Below are 21,258 nucleotides of genomic sequence, written 5' to 3'. Positions count from 1 at the left end.
AAGTATTTGTGAGATGAGGGCAACTTGATGCCGTTTAATACCCAACCAAATGACACTGCGCTCACGAGTCACTTCACAGAGCTGCACACAGTCATTTCTTCATCTCCAGCAGAAATATGCTCTCCTGCCCGCAGTGACGGGGACCCCATTCGAGCGGAACCAGCCAAAGGTAGCCTGTCAAGGCTGATGAATGGGGGACATGCTGCATCCAGATTCATTTCCCTGCTGACAAGTGAGTGACGGGGATGTTGTCTGGCTTTGGCAGCGGTGGCATGGCGGGCTGTTTTTCAGATGGAGCTTAATGTTGAGACAGGACACCTCCCCTTCACTGCAGTCCAGATTTGATGGAAGACAATGAGTTATTGCGTGTGTTATTGTAAGGTGACAGAGCGTATATATTGTATGAAAGACACAAGAAGCCTCAGAAGAGGATCTTGCTTGTAGATCACTGTACCCGTGTCTGTATGTTTGTAATTCAATTTCAAAGCAAGCGGCCATGTGTTTTTCCCAACATCCTATCACAACACATTGTAGGACCTTACAAACCTACTATCTTTTATTACACACTTATATTCTTTTGGAGGTGGCACCAGTGCTTGTGCTGGCTGATGTATTAAAAAATGTATTTACTATTTTATTTATCATATTTTATTTTATATTTCTGATATATTTATCAAATATATTTTTTTATTTGTAAGTTGCGTTAAAAATCCAACATTTAGGTGTATTAGTGGCAAATTTTTGTGATTTCTTTTTTTGTTTTCATATGATTTGCTTACACCCCACTTAGGTTAGATTTGGGGGTGGACCTTCATGCTTATTTGTTTATTTTTTCTAGTGCTGTCAAACGATTAATCGCACCCAGACTTAAAGTTTTTGTTTACATAATGTTTGTATACTGTGTATATTTATTATGTATATATAAAAACAAACACATACAGTGTATATTTTGAAAATATGTACATATATATGATTATATTATATATTATATCATATATAAATATATCTAATATATAAACAACATATTTTTCTTAAACATGTACATACATGTGTTTGTTTCAACATAAGAAATATACACAGTATATGCATAAATACAAAACCGAATCCAAAAAAGCTGGGACACTGTACAAATTGTGAGTAAAAAGGGAATGGAATAATTTATAAATCTCATAAACATAAATTTTATTTACAATAGAATAGAGATAACATATCAAATGTTTTTTTAAAAAAACATTTTGATATGTCATGACATTTATTGGCTCATTTATTGGATTTCACGGATTTTCATGGATTTCATACACATTACAAAAAAGTTGGGACAGGTAGCAATAAGAGGCCGGAAAAGTTAAATGTACATATAAGGAACAGCTGGAGGACCAATTTGCAACTTATTAGGTCAATTGGGAACATGACTGGGTATGAAAAGAACCTCTCAGAGTGGCAGTGTCTCTCAGAAGTCAAGATGGGCAGAGGATCACCAATTCCCCCAATGCTGTGGTGATAATAATGGAGCAATATCAGAAAGGAGTTTCTCAGAGAAAATTGCAAAGAGTTATCATCATCTACAGTGCATAATGTCATCCAAAGGAGTTTTCTCTGGGCCAAGGCTTATTTGAAATGGATTTTGGCAAAGTGGAAAACTGTTATGTGCTCAGACGAATCAAAATTTGAAGTTATTTTTCGGAAAACTGGGACGCCATGTCATCTGGACTAAAGAGGACAGAGCCCAGCACATGACATGCAGGAAAAAATAGTAGACTGAATCGTGTGCACGATCTACTAATTCATTCCCTCAATGTATACCCAAGTTGTTATCAGCGCTCAGTTCAGAAGCCTGCATCTCTGATGGTATGGGGTTGCATGAGTGCGTGTGGCATGGGCAGCTTACACATCTGGAAAGGCACCATCAATGCTGAAAGGAACATCCAAGTTCTAGAACAACCCATGCTCCCATCCAGACGTCATCTCTTTCAGAGAAGACCTTGAATTTTCCAACATGACAATGCCAAAGCACATACTGCATCAATCGGGTACTGAAATGGCCAGCATGCAGTCCAGATCTTTCACCCATAGAATACATTTGGTGTATCATAAAGAGGAAGAAGACCTAAGACAGTTGAGCAACTAGAAGCCTGTATTAGACAAGAATGGGACAACATTCCTACTCCTAAACTTGAACAACTTCTCTCCTCAGTCCCCATACGTTTGTAATATTCTCCCCTAAATTAAAGGTGACAGCCTTGGCTGTCTTTTCTTCGATCGGCAGTGGATTTGTATTGTTGATGGCATTGCTGTTGTAGACTTTTATAAAAAGAAGATGGGATGCCACACAGTGGTAAACAAAAACTTTTTTTAGATATATTGATGCCATGAAATTTAAATTCAACTTATTTTTCCGTTTAAACATTTGATATGTCATCTATGTTGTATTTTGAATAAAATATTGAACTTTGAAACTTCCACATCATTGCATTCTGTTTTTATTCACAATTTGTACAGTGTCCCAACTTTTTTGGAATCGGGTTTGTAAACAATAACTTCATTTTGGATGTGATTTATCATTTGATGGCATTATTTTTTTTTCTTCTAAAATTCATGTTTTATCAAAGCATACAAATCACCAATTTTCATGAAATCACCAAGTTATAAAACACTAACATTTTCCAATGAGAATGGGTTTAAAACCTGAGGCTCCGAATGAACCTTCCGTACTCCTTCCATAAATTCATGCTCCATTAGATTAACTGTAAAATAACAAACAATTACTGTGTATATCTGTTGTGATTTCTTTGCTGTATGGAAAGGTCACTTTTGATATTGATCCATTTGTACATGCATATAAACACAATAGAGTCAAATGCAAGCTAAATAATTGTAAATATGATTGTGATGTGTGTATGAGTGAGCATATGTATATTGAGCCAATGGTATCATAAAAAGTGCTGACAAGGCCTGAAGCAGATGGTGGTGTCCCCTGTGGAGTCATTCCCCTATCCGTCCCCTTTTGTATCTTCTGTTTGTGGAGCATTCATTCTGCTCATTCAGCATGAGCAGATGACCTCCACACACTATGATGAACACAGAAACACACACACAACAGAATCAAAAGCTGTTTGCTCCCCGATTGATTTCACATTCTTTGCCCATATAAAAACAGTACTTTTCTTATGTCCAGTACTTTAATGTAATCAATTCATTAACATAAATTCCCAATCTCTTAAATGTGATGAAACTATGAACTATGAAAACATAAAATAACATTGCTACACAGTAAAATCAATCAGCGGATCAACTGTTAGAATGTTTGTAGAATTCAGAAATGCCATGATTCAAACTCTTTAGAAAAATCTGTTTTATTCATAGATCCCCAGATCCAATGGAGCACCTCTCATTGAAAACCCTAGCATCGGATGTAAGACAGTGTTCACTTCAAACTCGGTAAAGGTGAAGGCCTGCTCAGTTTTTAGTGCTGTCATGACAGTGGAGCGGGACTGACAGCCATGGTCATTCCTGCTCCTCTTCCCCCTGTGGCAGCTCAAGGTTAACAGTCTGTAGAAGAGGGAAACAGACAATTACAGACTAGTCAATAGCTCTCTCAGAGTGGAGCACTATAGTATACCGCTGAAGTCAATAGCAGCATCTCAAATAGCTTCCTATTAGCTGCACGCTGCATGGCTAAAAAGAAATTTACGGTCACAATACTCCTATCATTCAAGAGACAGCAAAAGAGGTCCATTGGGTCTGGCATTGACTATTTCTTAAAGGTGCAATCCGTCATTTTTCTTCCTCATTATAAAGTTTTAAAGAAATGAATTTGAGATGAATGAGATAAAGGCTCCAGTCATATCAGTGATAAAAAAAGCTATTTTATTTCAAATGCAGTAAGTCACTTAAGATCACACCACCAAGCTGAATACTGCTAACTATATCTCTGCAACCCTTCCTGTTATCGGAATCTGTCAGTTGCGAAAACAAATGGGTGAAAAATATGCCTGTGAACAGAATATAATATAGCACATGTAAAAGAGTTGCTTTTGCGAGGGGATACTGTACATCCACACCACTAGGTGTCAGTATTACATCATAGATGACTGCTCTATAGACATAAAAATCTGTGTGTCAGTCTACTTCACACTGAATCACACGCGCAGTATCATCAGCTCCTTGGTTCTCGAATCGGACGCGTCTGACAGAAACGGTTCTTGACTCGAGAACGAGTCAGTCTTTTTGGACCAAAATCTATTTTCGATGCTTCAAAAAATTCTAACTGACCCTCTGATGTCACATGGCCTACTTTGAAAATGTTTTTCTTACCTTTCTAGACATGGACAGTATACCGTACACACAGTTTCAATGGAGGGACTGAGAGCTCTCGGACTAAAATCTAAAATACCTTAAACAGTGTTCCAAAGATAAACGGCGGTCTCACGAGTTTGGAACGACATGAGGGTAAGTTATTAATAACATAATTATGATTTTTCGATGAACTAACCCTTTAATGCGCCACCAAATACACAAAAAAGGAAGAAAGGAGCGGGGTGGGCAGTAGCTCATTTGCATTTAAAGAGACATGCACCTGAAAGGGTCGCTGTGAACAGAGCTGTTTTTGACAAAGTAAAAATGTGTTGTTTTACAAGACCATTGAGGAATTTTAACCAAAGTATGTTGCAGACATTTCATTAAGACCCTAAAGAATCATACCAACCTGTTGGAAATGGGCATCCGATGTCACCTTTATTGATGTGTTCACCATCGTTTTCTCAACATCATGCGAGGTGATTTTACCCAAAAAGTATTTTTTCAGACTAGAAATAACGGCAGTGGAATAGTGTATCTGCCCTATTCCTAGACCTGGTCTCTGCCCTAAGCCTATAATTGGACTGGTCTGTCTTCAGCAGGTGAACGGCGCTCTCATTTGAATATCAACCATGTCCACATGCTGGTGGCCATGACAGCTTCATTACCGCCATGTGTGAAAGTGACGGGAGGGGTAATGCATACGGTACACTCATGCCCACTGAGCTCTCTGCCTTCACATCCACAATTTCTATATCTCTCTCTCTTTCTTTCTCTCTCTCTCACACACATCACAGACAACTCCACCAACCCTGTGTGGTTTAATAAGACAGCTTCAGCAGTGTGTCCTCTCAACCCCAATTTGGTGTGCTCCCTGCCGCCCTCGCTGGTCTATGCTGAGTAGAGGAGGTCCAAAGGTGACTTTACCTGTCAGTTATGCAGCCGGGAGCCCTTTGTTTCCGCGATTATGAATTTATAATGAATATCACCCTCACCTCCGGACGACACAGTAATCTAATTAATGTAGCAAATGTGTCAGACGTGTTCTAGCTAACGGCATATGACATTAGCATAGCATAGCTTCCTTTAGCAGTCTTAGAAGCAGATGGTATATAAGGCTTAGAGTTCAGTAAGAATCGCTTTTTTCAAAAAGTACTTTTTCAGTAAACAACCCGAGCATTGCTCAGGTGTGATTTTGGCCCATTCTTCCACACAGACTTTCTATTGAATTAAAGGCAGGTGACTTTAATTCAATAGAAAGTCTGTGGAAAGAACTAAAGAAGAGAGTTCATAGAAGAGGGCCATAGAACCTTCATAGATTTAAAGACTGTTTGTGTGGAAGAATGGGCCAAAATCACACCTGAGCAATAAATAAGTACTTTTTGAAAAAAGCAATTCTAGCAGCTTTACTTTCTTTCTCTGAAACCAAATGAGAGTTTCCTTAGCTGTGTGTTTACCTTGCACGGCAAATCAGTACACTGCCATCTTGGAAATGCATTCAAGTACAGCTCCTGTATAATTAAAAGAGGAAAGACCCTCAAAATGCTCCTTGCCGAACTCACATTTCAAATTTCTCTAAAGTAATTATTATTATTTTTTTAAATAGATATTTTTGGTTATCTGGTGTCTTTATCTGGTAAATCAACATGATTCACTACTGGATCAAATAACCGAAGAAGCTCATGGAAAAACAGATGCTTTAGGTGTTACAGTATAATTCAAATGTCACCTTTCAGTTGTTCTGCCTGCTGAATAAATAATACACCTCATGAAGATGTCACAGCAAGGGCCAAGCACGTCATCTCGGAAGGTGGACAGAATGACAGGCCGCTGACATTAACCAACACAGCAGCCTGCATTGGGACTCTGCCTGTCAACATGGTATTGCCCCCATACAACCGTTAGAGTGGCTTGTCTGTTTGACGCATACACACCTCCAGCCTCTTTTACTGGTATTTGTGCGTCCAGTGGGAGTATCAGGCCCGGTGCTGCCAGTGTGTGCGGAGCCTATTAAGACGCTCTCCATCGTTAGAGAGACAGCAGCAGCTGGCCGTCAGGGTTCTTAGGGGAGCTGTGGCGAGTGATGTTCAGGGGGCAGGCGATTAGAGGAACATTTCAACCTGTTGGGCGACTCTGCACATATGAGCCTTTGCCTGAAGTGTGAGAGGTAGATGGGAGACACGATGAGGGAATGTCTTTTCAGTGATAGTGTCAGTGTGACTCTTTCTTTAAGCTGAAGTGTGTAATTTCTGTGCCTCTAGTCTAGGGTCATCAGATAGATTTGCAAATTCACGCCATTAGTGTTGTTGCCAGATCTGACTTAAATGAGATCAAACTAATTAGTGATTAAAAGTAATTTAATAATAATCTCATGCTTTTAAAAGGCCAACAAAAAAAAAACAAAAAAAACAATTGGGTATTAGTAAAACATATATTTTACTGAAATAATAGCACCATAATTTTAGCCACTCACATTCACATCTCTCTCAAACCCCAACACATCGTTCACAAGCTACACGTGCAATTCAGGGCTGCTTCATTGCTGACGCATGTTATAAAACATTTGCAACTTCGTTTCAAACAGTGGATTTTTTTTCTGTTTTATAAAGTATCCTGTTACCAAATGACAACTACTTCAGTGCATAAGTGAACTGTGCTAATGAATCAAACTGTAAACAACACACGTGACATTGCTGAAATATTATCTTAGAAAATTATTAGCCTGCCAGGTTGTTACCCAGCAAACATTCTCAGAACGTTCTGGCGAGTTATCAAACGTTCTTCAATCATAAAAACTTGATTTAGCCTACACATCATTAATGGAATGTCTTCTAGTTGGACATTCGTCTAACTTTATTTATTTACTATTGTTACTAGGCTACTTAAAAATATTCAGAGAACATTCAAACGTAGCCTAACATTCCAATAGGGCCTACTGTTTGCAAAATTATTAACTTGAACGTTCTCTTAACATTCGTAAAAACAAAAATGTTTTTAATACATCTAAAGAAAATTCTGAACGTTAAGAGAACATTCAGCAATAATGTTTTCATAACTTAACATTACAAAAAACATTGTATTTTTTTTTTAATTGGGTGAAGCTTGTACGCACGTGCGTTGAAGAATAGGCAATATTTTTACGCTATTTTTCTTTTCTGAATACGTATATATGATTAGTTATTTTTAAACCGTAAACTGCAGGGCCACAGGCTTCTAATCAGCCACACCATGACCCTTTGTTGTGGGTGACCTAAAATATATTTTTGCCTTAATGATTTAAGATATAATTTACTTTACCGGATAATGCTCGTGGCCCTTTTTTTTAATGGTTATATTTGAACCTTGTGGCGATAGAACCTTTATCCTCCGGTTCTGAAATGTCTCGATGATTTTATGTCCCAGTCAATGCCTGTGAAAGCAGAGGATGATTTGCAAAAGGGAAAATACTGCTAGCTTTGGGGGTTTCGCAGGTATGAGACCGTCTATTAATGGAAAGACAGAAGAGCAGCTGCGCCATCTGCTGGTCACGTGTGGCCTCACACCATTCTTACATATTTATGAGAAGTCACAATTTGTATGACATCCAGACGATGATCTTTTATGGCTAAGTATGGCAATAAAATTGTTTGAGTAGAGATTATTATTAGGATTTAGATCTGTAAGGTCGGGTTTAAATCACGTAATGTCTTAATGCTCTGTATTTGCTTATTAGGATGGGGTTATTGCGTTTAAGGGACTTCACACCGAAGCATAAATTCCCTCTCGTAAACCTCTCAGCGCACATCTGTAGTTTTAACAACAAACTGTCTTCCACACAGGCCACATTATGCTTTTATACATTCACTTGATTGCCAAGGAAGACATTAATGTGTGCCCAAGTGTGGTTTAAATAATTTATTAGGTTATCTTCTTCATCAATACAGATTTAGCAATACAAAAAGTATGAGTATGAGACAAAACAACCCAGTTTCAGCAATGACAGTAACTTTTTCCCTGTTCCACTGTCACTCCTCATGTAATCTTTATTGTTGAATGTTATGTTCCTCAGTCTTTATGTGTTAAGCAGAAAATAGTCTTATCACTCTGATTCACACTGCGTATCGTCTTCTTCCTCCATGCTCCCTTCAGACTGAGATTCAAAGCGTTTGATTCCTGAGCTGAAGCTGTGAATGGCCTCAGAGACAGTGTAGCGACTTCGGCCTTCAGCACAGGCCTCAATCTTTTTCACACTTAGTTGGGACTGTAGGAAGAGATGTAAGCAGCTGTCCGAAAGCAGAACGGGGCTGTGAACCACCCTTGAGGATGAAAGTATATACAGTAACTGATCACAGAAACCATTAGCATTTCAGTTACTTAATATTTTTAGCTTCAATAGATTAAATACTGAGACATGTCACATGTTCTCAAGCTAAATGCATTCTTTCAGTCATGGTTTTATGTTTGGTCTATTTTGTTCTTCAGGGCTATTTTGATACTTACTCTTCTAGAAATTTCCTGAGCCCTTCCATACGGGCTCCGATCTCTCTGGCATTGTTGAGACTGAAGAATGGGTTTTTTGGAGGAAGTTTTGGTAGATGTGTTCTGCAATTCAGAGACGACAACAGAAGTTGAGTTTTCATTCGTCACACAGAAAATTGGCCAATGAGTGAAACTTTAATATGTCTGCAATACAGCTGTCTATGCTAATTAGCAGCATAGTTATTGTTAACTAAAACGATTAAAAACAATGTATTACATTAAAGCCTAAATAAAATTGAATGGTAACAGCTTAGATCAGGGACCAGTTCTCACTATTAACTAGTAGCTTATTAGCATACATATTATCACTACTAATAAACATATCGGCTGTTTATTAGTACTTATAAAGCACATATTAATGCCTGACCATATTCTACATCCCTACATATACCTAAACTTAACAAGGAGTCATAGTTAATAGTTTTACATAAAATACATTCAATAAAATTATTAATTCTTTCATTCATAGTTCAGTAGCCTTCACCTTCTATGATGATCATGTTATTAATATCTGTATCGAAATGTAAAAGAAAAAAACTATTCTGATAACACAATGCATAATAAAGGATATCAATAAAACTGATGTACAGAAGGTTTATGTCTAATTTCATAGGTGCTGTTTTACATCACAAATCATTAACCATCAGTGAACAAATGCTGAACAAAATAAATAACGATAAACAGGATACAATGGTTACATACATGAGCATAGCATTTTTCTGTAGCTTTTTTCTTAGCCACACAAACTCGCTGTATCTCCGCCGCACACAGGAACTCTTCTTAGTGAAGGCCAAACTGTTTGTCTGAATGATTATGAAATATAAAGAATGATCAGGAAGTTTCTGCCATCTGTTTTGACCATTTTGTATCATATGTTCTGATTGCACTTACATGTATACAGATTTCATAATCCATGTAAGCATGCCAGAAATCCTCTTTCTGGATGCGAGGATCCCTCACCCACACGCCAGTGAACTCCTGCATAAGTCCAAGAATGCTGGAAGAGACCTCGCGCATACGCTCACAAACTCACATTGGACGAGGACACATAGCCAGTACAGTACAGGTTTAAAAAAAAAATGGGAAGCATAAAAAGGGAAGTATTTTCATGAGACATTGGTCTCGTTGACCAACTGGGGCTGATTCATGGGAACTGTAGACTGGGGAAAAACATCCAAGCTCATTTTGTGTCTCTGACGGACATCGGTGCTTCATTTTTACCAGCCACCAGAGACATAGCAGACTAGCACTGCCATAAAAATAAAAAGAGCAGGAAAAAGCAGCTGGAAAAAATGGGTACCCTAATCATAACGCCTGCATGTTTGAAACAACTAGCAGTACTTAAACAGATATTCATGAACAGCTTTTCAAACCTCTTGATATTACAGACAGGATTGATGATGCTAAAAATTTAGCTTTGAAATCACAGGAATAAATTAAATTTTAAAATGTACTCAAATAGAAAAGATGTGATTTTACTGTTTTTGCTGTACTTTGAATCAAATAAATGCAGGCTTGGTGAGCAGGAGAGACTTCCATAAAAAATTGGTTCAAAAACTTTTGAGTGGTAGTATAAAAACATATTAATAATATTAGAATATAAATAAAATATATATATATAAAAAAAACACTATAAAAGTATCTCAGTAATACGAAGAAAAAAAACCCTGGTTGCTATTTTTAAATTTAATTTGGAACATTTTGAGATTTTATAGGAAAATCTAATAAGAAAAAGGTTGCTTCATTCTTTTTTAGATGTACCAAAGGTAGTTAGGCTCATTATAGTTATTTGATTTAAGACACTTTTACAGAGAACTGCAATTTAACAAGAATAACCACACACTTCTGAGGTAATTTTATGTTTATTTAAAGCACCTAGAGATTGCTCACTCAAGATTAAAGGTTAACAGTGATCTTTTACAGAAACAGGAAACCAGAAGATCGAAACTGCAGGACAAACGTCTTTAACACAAAACCTCAAAACCTAAAATGGCCTGTTTATACTACTGCTATGAAACTGACCTACAACCAGAGTGTTGATGTTCACAAAAATGTGATTGTATAGGCTATATTCTAGAATTAGTTTTGTGCAAATCTATGGATTTATACCTGCATGAGCCACACTAAGCCCTCGCAGATCACAGGATCCATCACAGTATTACTTGTATAAGTGCGTAACCAGGAGTTAATAGTACGGAAAGTACATCTACACATCAAACAGTTCCTCTCCAGCAGGTTTTGTACCATTTGTCGTCATCTCCTATGTGTAATCACAGTTCAGATCATAGTAACAAAGAGGACAGAACAATAAACATCACATATGAACTTTCAAACAACAGACCAAGAGGTACAACAACATCTGATTAATAAACCACTTAGCGGATTTGTAAAACCGTAAACTACAGTAGAGCTCTAGTACTCCAGTCACATTTCTACAGATTAGTGTGTTGGGAAGAGCTTCACATTGGAGTGTGGATTCACACACACGGTACATCAAACAGTAAACTTATGCCACAGTGTTTGTGTATGTTTAAAGCTGCCAGGAGGTACAGTAGTATCCACTGCTACATATTTCTGTCTCACTGCTCGTCTTCTCCATGCCAGGTCAGCTTGTCCTCGTAAAAGCGGATCACCATCTCGGGCCACCTTTTACTGGTCTCTCCGGCTGACAGTAAAGCCACGTCATCTGTGTTTTTCCTGAGATGAAAGAAAAAAATGATGATGCGTCTTAATGGACAAATACAGCAAATTAAAAACACATTATCAGCAGCTGCAGTGGTGGATGAGTGAAAATAACATTGTATACTTGTCAAGATTATGGATCTGTTGTGTTGTTTTCCCTCCCCATGTGCTTCGCCTGACCTAGTTTCTCCCATGTTTCATGAGGTTATTTATTTTCAGCTGTGTTTCCCCAATTATCTCGTTTGGAGCTTAGTATTTAATCCCTGTGTTTCCCCGAGTTCCCTGTCCAGTATTGAATGTGAACGTCTTGTGCTACCTGTGTTCCTGTCTGCCCGGTGTACTTCGTGTTGGAAGGATAAAAGACTGTGTTTGTTTGAAGTTATCCCACGACTTCTCGTTCCTTGCTCCGTGCAGCAGCATAACCATGACAGAATATTAGACCAACATACGGTATATTTGCTATCTGATTTGTTCTGATCAGTTTTTTTTTCTCCCATTGTTTCCCCAATGGTGGAATACATCCTCCTCCTGCCGGAGCAACTGGGTGGAGGATCGCCCCGGAGGTAGAGCCTAACCCGTCAGATCAGGTGTGAGAGCCTGCAAAGGTGCCCGGCCCGAGGGAGCTAGCCGTGGATGGTCACAGTGTGGAGTGGAGCCCACTGCACCGTGGCTAAGGGTAAGCTAATAGTTTATCTGGGGCTGCTTGATTTAGAGGCGGACCTGATAGGCTGGGAAACCGATCTGGAGGCCGACTTGCCACCTCTACTCCCTCCTTCATCTCCGCTGGTCCCGTCCAGCCCTCCGTCGTCTCCTGTCCTCAAGTCCAGCCCAGAGTGGACTCCTGTTTCCCAGTCCAGCTGAAAGAGAGACTCTGTCCCCGAGTCTAGTCAGGAGTGGACTTTGATTCTGAAGGGCAGCCCTGAGAGCCCGGAGGCTCACGAATGCCCATCCACCTGCCTGCTCTAGCTTCCCCAGCTGTCGTCTGGCAACCCCTCTGCTCGCCCTCAGCCCACCATCAGTACGGTGCGAGACCTGCGATTCTGCCATTCTCCATCGTCACTGGGGCTGAAGCATCCCTCACCTTTGCCTCCAGCTTCTGAGGCCCGGACTCCGCCTCAGCCAGCAGACCCAGAAGCGTCACTTCAGCTACTAGCTTCTTCACTTCCACCGTCACCCATCGATCCACCAGCTCAACCAGGCTCCCTCGTCCATCCGGCTCCGCCTTGGTGAGGCGTCGAACTGCCAATTCACTCAGGATTCTGCTCCTCCGGCTATAACTTGTCGCTCTGTCCCACCAGCTCTATTGGGCTCTTCAATCCCACCAGCTCCTCCTTTGTCCTCAGTCGCCAGAGCCCTCGGCCCCACAGGTCCTCGGCATCCCACTGGCTCGTTAGCTCTCCGTCTCAGGCTCCTCCATCAGTGTCAGTCGGCCCCCTGGAGTCAGCGGCCATTCCTCTTCCATGGCTCCTCCCTCCGCCGGCTCCACCATGGGCCGCCATTATGGCTGTGGCCTGGTCCTGCTTGGCTCCTCCTGCTCCAAACCCCTCCTCCCTCCTGCATCACTCCCTGGACTCTGTCTGCCGTCCCCCTCCCTGATGTCCGTCCTCCTCCTGAGCCTTCTCCCAATTCTTTTGTTTGGTTCTTAGTATTTAAGCCCTGTGTTCCACTGAGTTCCCTGTCCAGTATTGAAAGTAAACGTCTTGTGCTACGTGTGTTCCTGCCTGCCCTGTGTACCCTGTGTTGGGAGGCTTAAATACTGTGTGCTAAAACTGAAATTAAAGTTTATATATTTCAATATTCTAAAATCCTAAATCTAATAAAAACAATTGTAATTACATAATAAATACAATACATATAAAAATAAGTAAAATATAATTTAAGAGCTGATTTAAAATATAAATAATATATTCATAATAATTTTGTTATTCTGTTGTATGTTTTTTTTTCTTCATTTTATTAGCTTCTTTTTTTTAATAGGGGTGTATATATATATAGTTTTTGTTCATTTTTATTTCAGTTTTAGTCTTTTTTTTTTTACTACATCATGTTTAACAAAATTATAATGACAAATCCTGCTTTGGCAACTAGCAGAATATAATTATTTTTTCCCCCACATTTTATTTCAAGTTATGTTTTAGTTTTATAATAACTCTGACATTGTGGAAATTTCAGCATCTGACAACAATGTGCTGCTATTTTGATCAGCATGTTACTTTTCTGAACAGTTTGCCAGTTCAGGCAATGTGATGTAAAGCATTAAAGCCAAGTCAACATTTAAATGTGTCATCAATGCTTGATCTGAGAAAAACAATTCTATGCATTGATTAAATTATTGAAATACAAAAATAGCATTACTGCATTCAATATGAATAATGCAGTGTAAAGAAAGCCCACATATGGTCCAGTGTAGAAATTTTACCACTTGACGAGGAACATGAGCTCTCCCTGTTGGTCAGTGCATCCGATGATGCAGTCTGGTTCTGGGTTGCGGGATTGGCCTGCTGGGATCTCAGCGTTGTGATCATCAACCTCTTCAATACCCCTCTCAGTGAGCTCCTCCTGAGGCTGCTGGTGAGCCTGCATGATTCCAGACACAGAACTAAACTATCATAAAGCCCGGCAAGAAAGAAACATTATATCACATATCAAGAGCAATAAACCTGCAGTTTTTGGAGAGGGTGTACGGGACTCTGGAGGGCCAGCCTGCAGAGTTTAGCTCCACCTCCTTTAATAATCCTGAATACCTTGATCAGCTGGTTTAGGTGTGTTTAATTAGGGCCTAACTCTGTGGAAACTTGTCTTTCAGAAGCTAGATTGGACCCCATTGTTTACAATGCACTGACAGTTATGTATATAAAGTACAGTATATAAAGACACTAACCATATCGGCGTCCAGCTCAGATAACTCTTGCTTGGGCTGGACCTCCAGGTCTAGAGACTGACTCCCCTCTTGTTCAGTCTCTCCTGAGACAGTTAGGTTTCTGAGAAACTCCTCTATCAGCTCGGGACAATCCAGGTTGTCCTCTGGCTCCCAGGTATTCTCTGCACTGTGGAAAGTACGACAGACATGTCACATTTTGGTAAATACATTTATAATAATATAATTATCTGACACACAGGCAACATTTGTTCCAGAAACTCACTCCGTGAAGCCTTTCCACTTTAGATAGTATTCAACTTTTCCATCGTTGACTCTTCTGCGGATGATTTTTTCCACTGAAAACTCTTGGACAACTGTTGTCTCCTCTGCTTTCCTGTTTTTCACATTCTGCTTTTTCCTCATGATTTCCTATTTAACAACACTACATTAATAATGGTATCAATACAGTAATTCACATGATATTATAAAGCATTTATGGTATGTTTAGTATTAAAATGAGATCAGTAGACATGAAGGGGTTTAAGGAAACTAGTCAGTGATAAGAATTTTTAGTTTTTGTTATTACAGGCCTTAAGAGGAAAACTTTACATTACACACATCACATTATACAAAACTTGCATTTAAAATAGAATACAAGTTCAAAACTGAAGTCGGACATTTTTAAAGAAGGATTTCACCCTTGAAATGTATGTGTTTGTTTGCTCTTAATGTATCAAGCGATGTGTCCATCTCACACGAGGAACCAGGGATTTCTTCGGTAAACAATGGCAAAAATACGTAGCTTCCAGTGAAGTCACCGCTTATGCATGACGTATCATTTCCCACGAACTAAACTTTCATAGTCATGGACCGACCGAGCAAGCTAATATTATGAATGAATGTTATATAAAATGCTATTCTTTCTACGCCGACTGATGTGAATTTGTTAAGTGCGCGTGCCCACCTGGCGAAGCCTCACGCGCTATTCTTTATTCCCACTGCTGCTGATTAATGCTCAGTCTGTACAAACAACGCGCTGCATCCACACGGAAGATCACAGTGCAGTTCAGTAATCGATCATCGCTCACTGTGTAGCTTTCACGGTCATGGCTTTACTGTTGTGTTTACGTAACTTTTCATGAATGAGTCAAATTAAACATGGCCGATTGGGAGAAGGGGAGGAAGTGGTTTCAAAGGGAAGAGGTCAGTTCAGGAAAGCCGGGGGAGGAATCCTTAAAGGCGCATCCCGAGAGCAAGACATGGCTCAATTTCTCTGTGCACACAGACTGTTTTCTTTTTTCTTTTTTCTCTTTTTTTTAACGCAGGATGTGTTCTTATGTGTCACAGCCTTGTGATTTTTAGCGGCTAACTATAACGTTACTTGTAATAATTTTGCATCCATATTCCCACCATTGCAGTTTTTGATGTTAAAACAGTACGTGTGATTTATTGTATATATAAAACTTCTTTAGAGTCTCGGTTTAGGAAAGATAGACACGGAAAATATCTCTTCGTCGTGTTTACGTTACAAATGTAGTATTGTGGAAGGACACTAGAGGGCGCATGGGCCACTCATTTTTTTCAGTTCTTATTGGTAGACCCGTCAATTTTCAATTTCGGATTAACAAAGATCTTTAGGACAAAAGTATAATTTATCTTTTTATTATTATCGCTGTTGTTGTTTTTAATATAATAATTATTATTATATGAACATTGTCTGGTTTAGACTCTATAATTCCATTGAACCTAAATTAAGAATATTAGTATTAAACATATACTGTAATGCGGATTTTTAAACCAACACACGTTTAAGGATGATGCACACGTGTATGCGTATGTATAAATAAATAAATAAATACATATATAGGCAAATGAATAAATATGATTTTATGCAACAAAAAATAAAAATAAATTAAATAATACATTTAGTAACGATGGTAATATTAATCGAAGAATGCATCTAAACCTTTTCTAAATGGGGTAGTTGAGCGGGTTTGCGGAGCTCTTTACTTTAGGACGCTCTATTGTAACTGACCACTGGTTTCGGTGTAGAACCTGAGCTCCTCCCATTTTATAAATGATTGGCAGTTCCCGCCTTCCAATCAGAGAGGCGTTTGAATCGGATTGGTTCTATTGTTCACCCAATGGCATGAAAGAAAGAAAGAAAGAAAGAAAGAAAGAAAGAAAGAAAGAAAGAAAGAAAGAAAGAAAGAAAGAAAGAAAGAAAGAAAGAAAGAAAGAAAGAAATTTGGAGTATCTCAAACCTACCACAAATAAATTCACAGTTTAACTTCTATCTATCTATCTATCTATCTATCTATCTATCTATCTATCTATCTATCTATCTATCTATCTATCTATCTATCTATCTATCTATCTATCTATATTGAACTTAACTTATTTTACATTTATCGACCAAATTATTTTTACTACTTTTTAAACTTACACTTGATGTCAAACTAACCCTCGGCACTTCTATTTTCTATACTGTGTCCACAAGAGGTCGCTAATGATCTATTCATAAATCTTTTGTCATTCCATTTGCAGTAGTTGTTTTGTTCCTCATAAAAAGTTTCATTTTTTACGAGATAACTTGTTAAAAGTTTTATCACATTTGTTAAAGCACGTTTTACATTCGCTATGTTTACTTTATTTACTTTATAGCTTCTTTATTAACTTCTTTAATAAACTCCTTTTGACATTCTGTGCTTTTGAACAACTGTTGTTCTAAAGCAAGTTATTTTTTACTGTTGCACGGTTAACCCCCCCCCCCCCACCCCAAGCCTATTTTCTTGATTTATAACTCTGTCCTGCACTCAACAAATAGATTTGATCATATACAGTGTTATGTAAACCATCCTGTTACATCTTAAATTTGGTGTCAATCAGACTAACATGGAGCTTATAACTCTAACAACATATATATATATATATATATATAATGCATATAATGTGCTCATTGTCACATTGACATTAATATAATTTATTATTAATTCAATGAATATTCATTCACCTGCCTAAAGTGCAGCGTTTTTATTTTAAGCAGAAACAATCGTCTCTGTACATTCCATGTGAAGGAGGAGCTAAAGGGCCCCGGTCCATAATGGTTGACAGATGGGCTTTAGAATGAGAGTTCTGTAGTTCTCAAGCGAAATCACAGATCTCTCTCTCTCTCTCTCTCTCTCTCTCTCTCCTCCAGTCTGCTCTCCGTCTCCAGCAGTGACAGTCCTGAGTGGGCCGTATGTGAATACGTTCTTTAATGCAGCCATGTCTCCTGTCAGGGTAGAAATGTGTCCAGATGGAGGGACCCCACTGTGCCGGCCCGGCCAGCACTCGAGGGGTGAGGAGAGCTGATGTGTGGGGTGGAGATCCGGTCTAACTGGACTCTTTCTCAGCGTGAGGCTTGCCGAGTTTTGGCACGCCGCCGTCCCTCGGCTCTGGTTACAGGTACGCTCGTGCCGGCCGTGTCAGACATGTTGTTTTTTTGTGGCTTGTCAACCCCATGAACCCTGAACAGATTACTTTGAGTTCAATTTAATGAAAGTGTTCTGTGGAGCTTAATTCATTGAGCAGTTTGTGAAAGGGTCAGCTGATTTACACTAAGGAATCTGAACGGCTGACATTAAATATGATCACTTCATCTGTGCATCTCAGAGCCGACACTGACCAGATTTTCTATAGTTTTTTTCTTCTTCTTCAGAAAATGTAATTCCCACCAGAATATTCACAGTAGTTTTTTTTTTACAATATAGTCCTGACATTGGAACCTGATGGTCAAACTGAGGTTTATTTTAATTACTTATAATATATATATAATTATAATTATAATTATAGCTTTCTTAACACAGGAATAAAACATTTTCCACCTAATTTGAGCAAATAATAATATTAATGTTACTTATTATTGATTCAATCCTACTTTGGCACAAATTAAATTACTTTTAGATTACTTTTATAATTTTCCACAAATGTTATTGTAATTGAAATGTGAAAATAGTGAAATGTGTACCTGATGGACAAATAAAATGTTGTTTTTTTGCACTTAAAAAAGAAAAAGATTAAGAAAAGGTTAATTAATATTATATATATATATATATATATATATATATATATATATATATATATATATATATATATATTATTGTTATTATTATTTTATTATTATTATATTGTAAAACAACACTTTGTGAACCACCTTTAAATTAAATTACTAAAATATAAAATTTTCTTAACACAGGGATAAAGTATCTCTTATCTTATTCTTGAACAAATATTATTATTGTTTTTATTTATTATTGAAATTTAATTACATTTTAATTTATTATTGACTCCTATGCACAAAATAAACTACTTTACCCCCCAAAAATGATTCCCACCAATTTATTGCTATTTGTTATTTTGGTATCTTTATCTGGAAATGTAAACTTAATTGACAAACAGAGGAACAAATATTACACATTTCATGTTAATTCAGATAAATTTTAATTAAAATAAAAGCTTTTTGAAATCAACACTTTATGTGAACCACCTTAAAATTAACTAAAAAAATCTTAACACAGGAATAAAGGATCTTTCATCTTATTATTTGAACAAATATTATTGTTATTTCTTATTATTGGCTCACTGCTACCTCGACGTATTTCCATTCTATCCAGTTACTCCTTTCGTTTATTTATTGAATTTTTTATGTGGTCGATAGAGGCTTGAATTCAGCTTTTCATTGCAAACTCACAGTCGTGGATGTGATTCAACCTCAACACATGTTAAATTCCACCACGGATGAATCGGAGAATCAAGCGAGCCGGGGAATCTCACTGAAAGCGTCTCGCAGTCTTTCCCAGCAGTGTGTTTGTCAAAACTGTGGGTTCTGTATGTTTTACCGGCTATATCTCGCTCGCCCATCGCACTCTGCCTCTCCGTATCAGCACTCAGATCACCATTATCAGCAAACTGTCGGCTACACTCAGAGCAGTCATCTGTCATTCTCCTTCTTTTGCTTTGAAAAGCCCAAACCTGACACCGGCTGACAGCCTCTGTTGTTTACCCAACTAGAAGGACACGGGCGATTGTTCAGAGAACATGACACGGCATACTGGGCGGCAATATGGCGGACGGCTGGGCCCCCTCATCAGCCGGCTCTCAGCACCTCCGTCAAAACTCAAAACCCAGCAGAGTATCAGATTCACCGGCCCATATTTAAGCAATCTGAGGTTCACATGATGATTTGGGTAAGGGACTGGGGAATTGAGCCAGGGAATTGAAACTGACATTCTGCTGGGGGAGAGACGGAGGAGTTGAGGAAAGACCACCTGGGTAACCTTTCACAGAGCTGTCCTCTGGTGCCAAAACAGCCTGGAATAATATTCTCCCTCTTGCTCCATCCTGTACTAAGTGCTAAAACAGTACCAGAACGTTCGTGAGCATATTCAGTTTTAGTAGTATGATTAAAGGGATAGTTGACCCACAAAATAATGGAAAATTCTGTCATATACTCACATTTAAATTGGTCCAAACATATTTGACTTCAATAAAAAAAGAAGATATCTTGAAGAAGGAACCCTTTCGGTTCCCATTGACATCTATTGCATGGACGAAAAAATGCAGTGGAATCATTAAGAGCTGAAACTGTTTGATTGCCACATTCTTCAAAATATCTTCTTTAGTGTTCAATAGAAGATATTTTGAAGAAATGCGTACAGTTTTGGAACAACATGCGGGTGAATAAATGATTTTTGGGTCAAATATCCCTTTAAACTGATTCAGATTGTTCACTAACAAACTTCTAATTCATCTAATGCTATAATCCTAATAAATCATGGTGACACTTTACTTAAGGTCATTATATATAATGCATTATAAAGGGTTATTAAAGGGTATGATGCATTATAAATATTTATAATGTGCTTTGTAATGCATTATATCTTGTTCTAAATAATTATAATCATATTTAAAATGCATAATGTAACAATGAATTGATAAGTGTTATAATGTATTAACTGGGGTTACAGTTATTCATGATATTTTACATAATGCATTACAACTACTTTTTAATGTAATTTACATTACATAGGTCTTTAAGTAAACTATTACCTAAATTCCTTATATATATTTGTAATAAACGCCAAATCCTAATTCATTTAAAAACACGTTTAATTTGAAAAAGCACAAAAGCATTGACCATATATTGTCAATGCTGCTGAAATGCTTTTGTTGTATGAAAAGTGTGGCAAGGGATAGTTCAGCCAAAACATATGTTTTTTAGAAGATATTTTGAAGATTATCTACTGTCCATACAACAATGGCGCCCATAGACTATTAATGAATGCAAAATATTATTGAAAATATCTTCTTTTGTATTCCACAGATGAAAAAAGTCATACAGGTTTGGAGTGACATGAGGGAGACTCAATAATAACAGAGTAACAGTCATTTTTGAGTGAATGATCCCTTTAATATTCTTTCCACATGCAGGTATATGTGTGAGAGAATGAGAGTTGTTCTGATCACCGAGAATACAAATGCCTCTTTGGCTTATGTGCAGAAAGATTGTTAATATGGCGTTTTACAAAGTCTTATAAAGGCTTCATGGTCATTGTGGGGAATGCGGGTGCCTTTACACACTTGAATGGGGAATTCCAGTCCGTTCTGCTCACAACAACAGACCTGGCAGGAATTGGCAGCTGTCTCACTCTATTTTGATTTCTCTTTCTTGGTCCTACGTTTCTTAATATATATGTTGTGTGTGTGTGACAGGGCCTTTTGAGAGAGTGAGCAGACATCCTGTGTGTGACAGGGATCACTTTCAGCAGAGCACTTCACTCATTTCCCTCCTCCAGCCCACACACAATCCTTTCATTCACTCTAATTAAGACTGAACACTGTGTGTGTGTGTGTGTGTGTGT

The 21,258-nt window shown here is 38.2% G+C and overlaps 2 protein-coding genes across 3 annotated transcripts; both read right to left on the bottom strand.

The window, feature by feature from the left end:
- Window positions 1–8,175: 8,175 nt before the first annotated feature.
- Window positions 8,176–9,869, bottom strand: snx10b (sorting nexin 10b). The gene is made up of 4 exons (XM_052579033.1): window positions 9,706–9,869; window positions 9,517–9,617; window positions 8,776–8,877; window positions 8,176–8,591 (listed from the first exon to the last, which is right to left on the bottom strand). Exons 1-4 carry the CDS (start codon window positions 9,829–9,831, stop codon window positions 8,375–8,377), a joined length of 546 nt encoding a protein of 181 aa, XP_052434993.1. The 5' UTR covers window positions 9,832–9,869; the 3' UTR covers window positions 8,176–8,374.
- Window positions 9,870–10,657: 788 nt separating this feature from the next.
- On the bottom strand, window positions 10,658–15,546 carry cbx3b (chromobox homolog 3b). Of its 2 annotated transcripts, none has more exons than XM_052579665.1 (5): window positions 15,321–15,546; window positions 14,640–14,785; window positions 14,378–14,543; window positions 13,916–14,073; window positions 10,658–11,511 (listed from the first exon to the last, which is right to left on the bottom strand). In XM_052579665.1, exons 2-5 carry the CDS (start codon window positions 14,777–14,779, stop codon window positions 11,394–11,396), a joined length of 582 nt encoding a protein of 193 aa, XP_052435625.1. In that variant the 5' UTR covers window positions 14,780–14,785; window positions 15,321–15,546; the 3' UTR covers window positions 10,658–11,393. The 2 variants fall into 2 exon arrangements, with proteins under 2 accessions (XP_052435625.1, XP_052435626.1); XM_052579666.1 differs by lacking the exon at window positions 15,321–15,546 and adding an exon at window positions 15,055–15,319.
- Window positions 15,547–21,258: the final 5,712 nt, after the last annotated feature.

Source organism: Carassius gibelio, chromosome B16 (genome assembly GCF_023724105.1).
Source record: "Carassius gibelio isolate Cgi1373 ecotype wild population from Czech Republic chromosome B16, carGib1.2-hapl.c, whole genome shotgun sequence".
NCBI classification, from domain to species: domain Eukaryota; kingdom Metazoa; phylum Chordata; class Actinopteri; order Cypriniformes; family Cyprinidae; genus Carassius; species Carassius gibelio.
This window is presented reverse-complemented; position numbering and strand designations above follow the sequence as displayed.

Bases quoted from the DNA above. Each gene is read 5' to 3' on its own strand.
- cbx3b (XM_052579665.1), bottom strand. From the start codon at position 14,779: ATGAGGAAAAAGCAGAATGTGAAAAACAGGAAAGCAGAGGAGACAACA. The intron at 14,544-14,639 runs GTGAGTTTCTGG...TACTTTCCACAG, and splicing joins AAGTGGAAAGGCTTCACGGA to TGCAGAGAATACCTGGGAGC. The intron at 14,074-14,377 runs GTTAGTGTCTTT...GGAATCATGCAG, and splicing joins CTGAGCTGGACGCCGATATG to GCTCACCAGCAGCCTCAGGA.
- snx10b (XM_052579033.1), bottom strand. From the start codon at position 9,831: ATGCGCGAGGTCTCTTCCAGCATTCTTGGACTTATGCAGGAGTTCACT. The intron at 8,878-9,516 runs GTATGTAACCAT...TCTGAATTGCAG, and splicing joins CAGAAAAATGCTATGCTCAT to AACACATCTACCAAAACTTC. The intron at 8,592-8,775 runs GTAAGTATCAAA...TTCATCCTCAAG, and splicing joins CTCAGGAAATTTCTAGAAGA to GGTGGTTCACAGCCCCGTTC.